We start from the raw sequence: 9209 nt of genomic DNA, 5'->3' as shown, positions 1-9209 counted from the left end.
TTCCTTCTTATTTTTTTAAAAAGATTTTATTTACTTGTTTGACAGAGAGAGAGCATGAGCAGCAGAGGGAATGGCAGAGGGAGAGGGAGAAGCAGAGTCCCTGCTGAGCAGGGAGCCTGATGCAAGATTCCATCCCAGGACCCTGGAGTGGTGACCTGAGCCAAAGGCAGTCGTTTAACTGAGCCACCCAGGCGTCCCTCTGTTTTGTTTTAGATATGTGTTTAATGAGTGTATATATGTGCCCCCATACTGGACATATTTCCTCCTTTAAAAATAAAATTTAACCCTTTCGTAGGTATGTGCTTCAATTTAATTCTAACTTGTTTTTTCTATATATTGTCCTTCCTATTGTTTTCTTCTCTTTTCTGTCTTTAGTTTGATAAAGTTTTTTTTTCTCCAGAATTCTTTTCATTAGTACGTTGGAAGTTATATGTTCAATTTTTATCTAGTGGTTCTCTTATTATATTTTAGTTCATTAAATTCCTATTTTTAGGGCACCTGGGTGGCTCAGTGGGTTATGCCGCTGCCTTCGGCTCAGGTCATGATCTCAGGGTCCTGGGATCGAGTCCCGCATCGGGCTCTCTGCTCAGCAGGGAGCCTGCTTCCTCCTGTCTCTCTGCCTGACTCTCTGCCTACTTGTGATCTGTCTCTGTCAAATAAATAAATAAAATCTTTTAAAAAAAATCCTACTTTTATATAAACATATGGAGTTTATCAGCATTTTTATGAGGTGTCTTATCTACTGGTTAAGAGTAGAGACTCTGAAACCAGATCGCCCTGATGCAAATCCTGGCTTTTCCACTTATTAGCTGTGTGACCTAGAGCTTACTATATACCCTCTCTGTGCCTCAGTTGCCTCATCTGTAAAACGGGGATAAAATAGCATATACCTGATAAGATTATTGTGCAGGTTAGTGTGTTAATGTACAATTAATATGTATAATTCTTAGGACACTGCCTAGCACGCAGCACGTAGATCGCTCTAATCACTAGTTTTTTTCATCTGCGAAATGGCATAATACCTGCCTAGCAGATCTGTTATAAAGATAACGCATTATTGTATATATTTTATTCAGTTTAATAAAATGAGCACCTTCTACGCACTTGAATTACCATGGTTTTTGGCTTCAAGGAGTTCATGATTTAGTAAGGACCCAGACACAGTGGATTATGACATAACCTTACTACTGTTCCCATGTCCTCTCCTGTGCCCTTCTAATCTATGTCCCACACAGAGCAGTTTCAGAACACATTACTCAGGCCATGTATTCCCCTGCCAAAATTATTTCCACTTCCATTACACTTTACATAAACCACAGTCTCCATTGACTTTAACACTACACTCTGGGTCCTGCCTCCTCTTCTGATCTCATCAAGTGGCACTGTCCCCTCTTCTGGAGACTCTTACCACACAGGCTTCCTCTCGGTTCCTTAAACCAACCCTCTCATTCCTCGGTGCGCTCTGCCCCGAATTTTCATCCCACCTACGCTGACTCATCATGGCGGACTCGTCTTTCAGGTCTCAGCTTGGCTCAGTCAGGTTCTTAGTTACAGACAACAGAATCCACTCGGGCTGAGAGCGGCTCTTGATCAATATTGCGCAGCCCACAGAGTCCCCAGGAAGACCAGCAGCCAGACATGCGAGTGGCCATAGTGACAGTCCACTGCTCCCGCCAGCGCTGGTCACCAACACAACTTCCACAAACGCGGGCTTCGAAACTCAGGGCTCTCCCTCTGGGACGCTCGTCACTCTCACCACTGGGTAGGCAGAGTTTTTTGGGGGCACATTTCCTTCTTCGTCTTGCAAATCTTTCTTGCAACAATAAAGTTGAATCTTTCTGACTTCATCTTTCAAGTTGAAGTTCTGTGTCACCATGCCTAGGTCACCTCCGCGTGGGTTGCAAAGGGGTCCTGGAGCAAGTCTTCTCACGGGAAACTCTTCAGGTATTAGAGGGATGTTCAAAAGTCCTGGACATTCCGAGAACCTGTCACATGAACGCTAAACATCATGTTACCTCAGCCAAAGGCCTTCCCTGACAGCCCTCAGTATACACATACTCTCCCCAGCCCGGCCCCATATCCTTTCACTGTGCTCCGCCATCTTCTTCAAGGCATTTACCGCAGCTTCTATTGTCTGTTGGTTCAAATGCCTTATAAATGCTGGCGCCAGAGTCTGGTCTCCATGTGGAGTTTCATTTAAGTAAGTGTCAAGCAGCCAAAAATAATTTTAAAATGTATTTTTCAGTTCTTAACATAGGTCTCTTGGAAGAAAAAAAAAATATTATCGAAGGGGATCCAGTCACAGTTTTCAACCGTTCTCATAGGTTTGCATTCCCTTCTCTTTGTTCATTCCCCCCAAATCCTCCTGCACATGGGTTTAGTGTTTATTTGTACATGTTTTCTGCCTGTTCTCTTGCATCAAAGACATTCAAAATGGGTCTGAGAGATCCACCTTTCTCAGGGCACAGGGAGAAGTTGTTGAGAGACCCAGGAGGCTGAGAACATAGACACATTAAGCATTTTGGTTCACTGTGTGTGTCTGAAATCCAGATTATAAATTTTACGAAGACAGGGACACTATCTGTTCTATTTGTGCCTAACGCAAAAACCTGACAAACACATAGCCAATTAACATCTGTTTTCTGGAAAAAAAGAGAAGTCCACCAACTGAAGAATAGAGAAGGTAGAACACAACACAAAGCAGGAGCTCTTGACTTAGTGAAGGGTCAGCTTGGGGACGTTCCAGGGGTGCGGTGAGAGAGGAGTTTGGGAAGGCATCCTGGAGAAGACGAGGCCACAGCCGAATCATAAACAGAAAGAAGTCACCGTGCAAAGAAAAAGGGAAGGTTAGAGAAGAGTTCCAGGTAGCAGTGCAGCACCAGCACAGAGAAATCCCAGTCAGCTTGCGTGCTGTTGCTGAAGGTGAGGTAGGGGGCCTGGCAGAAGGCGGGCGGAGGGGCTGAGGCAGGCATGGGGGGCCTCGTATGCCATGCCAAGGAAGCCTGGCTTTCTCCTGTGGGTGATGCAGCCAAGCAGGTAGAGTGAGGAATCTCTCTCAGATTTTCATTGTAGAGATTACTGGGTGACCGTGTGAGGTTAGATGTGACAGCAACAAAAGAAAAAAATAAAAGAGTTGTGTAGCAAAAAATGTAGGCCTTCAAACATGGCAGTAGTTGAGAAGTAGTGGACAGTAGGGATAGGTCTTAGGGATAAGTTTAAAGAAATTACTTGGAGGTCAGATTTGTAATACTGGGTGGGTGACTGGATGCGGAAAGGGAGAGAGAGGAATCTGGAACGGTGTCCAGACTTCTGGCTTGGAGGATGAGGTCATTAGCTGGGGTGGAATTAAGGGGAGGAGTCATGGGTTGGCAGTGGTGGGGAGAGCCGGAAGACCCCCAGTTCTGAAGTGGACTTTAAAGTAGCTTTGGGAGGGCGTCTGGGTGGCTCCGTTGGTTAAGTGTCTGCCTTTGGCTCGGGTCATGATCCCAGGGTCCTGGGATCGAGTCCTGCATCAGAGACTCCCTGCTCAGCAGGGAGCCTGCTTCCCCCTCTGCCCCTCACCCCCTTGCGCTCTCTTGTTCTGTGAAATAAACAAATAAAATCTTAAAAAAAAGATAAGGTACCTTTGAGACTTCAAAGATTAGATGTGCAAATTGGATATTTGAGGCTGCAGCTTAAGGCAAAGGCTAGAGGTAGAAACGGTCTTGAGGGGGGAGCAGCTCAGAGGGGACCATGGGTTTCAGAATTGGCCACAGGGTGCACTGGGAGGGATTGCTGTCGTCAGAGGGGCGTTTGGTTCTGCCGACATTCTTTTGCCTTCCCACCTTAGCACTGTTCTTCCCTCTGACCATTCCTTCTCCAAATGCTTTGCTGGCTCCTCCTTCCTAAAATGTGGGGTTTTCAGGTGATTTCGCCACCTGGGGCCCTACTGTGTGGCCATCAGAGCTTTATCTCCAGTCCAGAATTCTTACGTAGGGCAAAGACCCATGTCTCCGACCACTTTCGAAGAGAAAAGTGGTAGTTGGACTGATTGTCCAAAGGACCACGCAAAGAGGGTGTGGCTCTCCCTTCTGTTTCTCCACATTTGAGACTGGCACTGTGAACGGACACTGCTTGGGACTATCTCTTGTTTCCCTGAAAAATCAAACTTGGACATCAGGGGTCAGAACGCAGGCCTGTTCATATGCATTGATATGCTCCCCCCCACTCTACTTTAATCCTGTACATACCTTTCTCAAGCTTCTTCACTTCCCTCTTATGCCTAGTATATTGTTTTCTCCTCAATATGAATTTAAATCAGACGAAGAAAGAGATAAAAATGTAAGTGTTTCTGATAGGGGGTGGCTGGCTGGCTTAGCTGAAGAGCACACGACTCTTGATCTTGGGGTTGTGAGTTTGAGCCCCACGTTGGGTGTAGAGATTACTTAAAAAATAAAATTTTTAAATATTTCTGATACAGAGTAAAAATAACTGCTCTGATCATAAAAAAGGAAAAGAGTTTACACGGATCCACTTCTTTAAAACAAAAATCATGACTCTTATTTTTGAGAAAGGGGTGCTTTTTCCTCTGAAATACCTTGTTCCATGATCACTGCTCCAGTGATGAAGGGACTCTGAGCTCATAAGCAAACCATGCCATGACTTAAGCTATTTATGTGGAGAAGCTGGTTAGAACACAAAACCAAAGTGCTAAATTCATTTTAAAATGTTTTCCATACCAGCTACTTCAAACTAGTGATAACAATATGACCTTCTAGTCCCAAGGAGTTGGACCAGATTAAAAACACTGAAAACAAACACGCAGAACCAGTGGGTCAGGCTTTGTGAGCAGTGCTTGTGTGAGGTCAGTCCGTTGACCATCACTAGTACCCAAGTTCAAAGGCTACAGTGTGGTTCTTTAGTATGCTTCCGTTGTGAATAAATTCTTTGAATTTAAGCCTTTGGCATGGTTTCTGCAATGACGACTCTTTAGCATCTTGAAAAATTTCACAGAAGAGATTAAGGGAGCTCCAATTATTCCAGAAGCTACTGGTATAAAAATCACGTTTCTTCTATCAGATTCAACTGTTCAGCAGGTGTAAGGTGCGTGGCCAACACCTGAGGAAGCTGCATTAAGGGCCTCTCGGCCCATGGCACTTTGCCCTCACGCACTGGAGGGAGCCAGCTCCAGTGTGAGTGAACACTTGGTTGCGTAACGGTGACGCGGCTCAGGAAAACTGGGTACTTTTTTGATCAGCTTACGGTTAACAACAGACAGAAGGCCTCATTTTGACTTATATATACATCCTGGTAGAGAGACCCACACGGACAGATGGGTAAGAATATATTCATCTCTGTTTTCACAAAGTACTCACAACTTTGACAAGAAAAGTCACAAGTTTATATAAATGCCCATTTTCATACCAATTTGTGAATTCAAAAGTTCTCTCAAAAAGAATAGGAGATACTGCTTTTCGCCATCAGTTTGGGATGAGAATACTTTTGATACCATCGGCATAATCATGGTGTTCTCCCTAGGTTTTAAATTTCCCTTATTCATTTATGACATTTTCTCTGTCATTTGCTAAATTCTGCCCATATTCACATTAACTTACTATTATTACAAAATACCTTTAAACTAGGTGTATACATATACAGGTGCATATATATTTACTGAACTGATCCTCATGAAACTGTTAATACTTGACCTTTTCTGATGTATGAAAATAGTTTTTTCACATGGTTGAAACTAATAAAATATGACCTTTAGTTGGATGGTTATATCTCCATTTATATATGTATGTACTCTATCTCTACACACACACACACACACACACACACACTACACAATCAACGGGAAGAATGAAAATCTGTCTATTCACCAGTTCTAATGCAGCCTTGCAAAACTGTACTTGCTGACTACTGGTGATTTTTAATGAAAATGTTTAGCGGTATAGTAATTTCCACAAATTTAGCACTGGACCAGATAAAGTCTGGTCCCAACCAGGCCTACTGCCTTTGAAAGTACACACCCAACTGTGTAATCGGGACAGTCTATCCTGAAAGATGGCTTTTGCAGGCTTAGGGTCAGGTCTAGAATCAGCAGGCCAAATAATAAAGTGCTGGGGCATTTTCAATTCTTCCTCTGTGTCCTCGGTAACATTCCACACAGTGCCTGCTCTGAGACACCATGCCAAGCACCAGTAAAAGAGAGAGGCCCCAGACCCTGCTTTCAAGAAACTTGACATCTTTTAAGAGAGATAAAAATATAAATAATGAGAAGATAGTCTAAGTGTTATAAGTTTCAAACTGGGACAGAGTAAAATGTAAAAGGCAGATAGCGCTTGAGAAGTTTTTAAACTGACTTCAAACATCAGGGGCTACAAGCCCCTACAAATGTGTACTGAGCTCCGGTCCGTCCATATGATAATCACAGCTAACCTCCTCCATGCTTCTGGCCCAGCACGCCCTTCATCACCCCACACAGGGACTAGAGGTCCTCCAGGTCGGTTAAATCCACAGCCACTTTCAGGAACATGGTGTCGTCTTTGATGTAGGTGTTCTTGGCATTCTCCAAAGTGGAGTGCGCCACGAAGCGGGGACAGCCAGACGCGATGTTCATTTCCCCGTCAGGTCTTTTAAAGCTACTGCTGCTGGGGTCGGCCTTGAAGGTCTCCATAATGTGGTTCTTTTTGCCGCTCTGGTCCAAAAGCATCAGGGTCACCCTCTGCCTGAACGGCCACTGCAACAGGGAGTCAAACTCCCCTCGCATCACCACGAAGTACAGCGACAGGTGTGTGCCCTTCCCGGAGCCGTCCCCGTTCAGGTACGCTCGGGCACAGAGCCGGTAGCCGCACCGGCTGGTGTAGAAGGGCTGGCTGAAGATGGACACCGTGTGCCCGTCCAGCGCCTCCCTCTTCTTCATCTTATAGTCTGTCACCTTCCAGATGAGCTTGCCATTATAGCAGGCCCCTTCTAGCAGCTTAAATCGCTCTTCATTTTTATTCAGTTGGGCTTTGTGGATATTGATGTGGGCATCGTGTTTGCTAGTCTCCCCTTCCAGAACAACTGCGAAGGGGAAAAAAAAAAAAAAAAAAAAAAAGATACCACAGGCCTCAAAGCTGTCTTTAGAAATTGCCCGAAGTGGAATTCTGGTATCTGAAGAGAACTGATAAAATTCTGACATCCTAAAGATGAATCAAATTCATTGTCCACCAATGGACACTTTGTATTAATAGACAGCTCAATAAATCTCGTGTCTTGGCAAGAGTAGAGAAATTCATACTCTTGAACGGAAGCTCACCGAAGTGTAGAGGAGATGCCCAGCATTGATCTAGCGTGCATTAGCAAGGTGAGCCTCATTATTTAATCACTGGAAGGCTTTTAAAGAGCCTAAACCTTTTGCATTTTTCTATACTTAAAGTTTCCACCACATCTCTCTCTCTTAGCTTTCTCATTACTTGCCACTCTCCTAAAAAACCACCACTCCCTGTTTCTGGAATTTCCTGGCCCATTTCCACCCCCTGCCTATTCCAGCGCCCCCTCATCACCCACTGTCACTCCCGCCCCCAACCCTCCCCCGCCCCCGGAGTGGCCAGAGTCTCATGCTGTTCTGTTTCCCAAGTACCAGATTCGGCCATTGTTTATCCTGGACAGCTGGGACTCTCCATCTGGTTAGATGCAGACCACAGAATCATCCAAAGAGAAGTAAAACATGACACATACCTAGTCTTTGATCATTGGTTTCTAGCAGAGTAATTTTCTGTTTCACTGTGTCAATCGCTTCCACCAAAGCCCTCAGATCAAATTTACTTTGCTGCTGGTTGGCCGTCTGCAGTAACTGGCGCACTTGAGCTTCTAGCCAAGCTGACTTGTCAATGTGACTGGAGAGAGCCTTTCAGTACAAAACGGATCATAATGTCAAAAAAAATTTTTTTTGTTACTATCTTAGTAATTAACTCATGAAATTAAATGTTTTCAACTCAAACATTTCAAATTTAATTAATCCACTAATGAAACGAAAAAGGCACAGTCCAGAAGAGAAAAGTTCAGGGAGGATCACAGAGAGATGAACCACTTAGTATCTTCCTCCCGAACCCAGCCCCAGCTCCTGTTCCAAATCGCTGAACTTCTCTTCATCTGACTTTTACTCCGCCCTCAATTTCTTGCCACTTGGTTCTCTAACCTATGTTTGTATCTCTGTTCTGTTGTCTCTCCCCTTGCCTTACAACTTCCTTCTCAGAGGCTACTCTCCTGATCCATTCCCACTCTGCTAGAAGGCAGAGAATGAGCTGGAAGGAGACCCACCCGTTCGGGCGGAACACTAGAGGGGGTAGGAAGTGCCCTGAGGGAGGGCTTGAACTTGTGATTGTTCTCCATGGATGGAAGAGATTGAACAGAACTGGACTTGTGTTAGCCCCACCCGGCCTTGCCCCTCAGTTCCTTAACTCTGAAGGGTTTCTGGGTTAGAAAAAGGTCAGAATTGAGCTAAATACCATAGGAAGGATTTCCTTTTTTTCTTTTTTTTGGGTGGGCAGGGATTTCCTTTTTTTTTTTTCTACACACACACACACACACACAAAAGTATAGAAAACACATGGGCTGCATTTTTCTGGGAGAGTCTACATTTCAAAAATACAACCCATACCCATGTCTTAAAATCTTTTTCACTATAAATTTTGTAATTACAACAGAGACAATACTCATCAGAAATGTGTTTATGGTTCTTTAACCTTCACGATTTGCAAAATCATTTTTGCTATATTTTAGTGTTGCTTAAGGCATCTTCTTCCCAAGGGAATGAATCGTTTCACTTTGTTGACTGCAAAATGCAGAACTATAGATTCTCTCAAAGAATTTGCCATCAAAGGACTAATACTGGCCCAGTATTAATTACAACCCCAATTGCCATAAATTATATAAAAGTATTATATCAATGTTACATGTACGGACACTGTTAAATGTTGGGGTTATGTAAAAGAAGATCTTTATTCTTACGAAATACAGACTGAAGTTTGTAGGGATAAAGGGCCCTGATATACACAGCTTACTCTCAAATGGTTCAGAAAGAACACACAGAGAGACGGACAAAGATACGGGACAAAATGCTGACAATGAGCGAATCTGAGAGAACACAGTCATTTTAAGCACTAGCTTATCTTTGTAGATTTTCTTTACATTTGAAATTATCTCCATTTAAGAAGTTGTAAGAAAAACTTGGACTGCCAGTT

At 43.8% G+C, this 9209-nt stretch overlaps 1 protein-coding gene across 5 annotated transcripts in view; it reads right to left on the bottom strand.

Moving 5' to 3' along the window:
- Positions 1–5310: 5310 nt before the first annotated feature.
- TRAF5 (TNF receptor associated factor 5) overlaps positions 5311–9209 on the bottom strand; it is a 45680-nt gene continuing 41781 nt past the window's right edge. For all 5 annotated transcript variants that reach the window (XM_044267123.1, XM_044267119.1, XM_044267121.1 and 2 more), the window contains 2 exons: positions 7705–7873; positions 5311–7047 (listed from right to left, as the gene is read on the bottom strand). In XM_044267123.1, coding sequence (XP_044123058.1) covers positions 6470–7047; positions 7705–7873 — 747 coding nt within the window. In that variant the 3' untranslated portion in view covers positions 5311–6469. The remainder of the gene's footprint in view (positions 7048–7704; positions 7874–9209) is intronic.

The sequence above is a fragment of the Neovison vison genome, chromosome 10 (genome assembly GCF_020171115.1).
Source record: "Neovison vison isolate M4711 chromosome 10, ASM_NN_V1, whole genome shotgun sequence".
NCBI lineage: Eukaryota > Metazoa > Chordata > Mammalia > Carnivora > Mustelidae > Neogale > Neogale vison.
The sequence above is the reverse complement of the archived record's forward strand: the minus strand, read 5'-3'. Positions and strand labels throughout refer to the sequence as shown.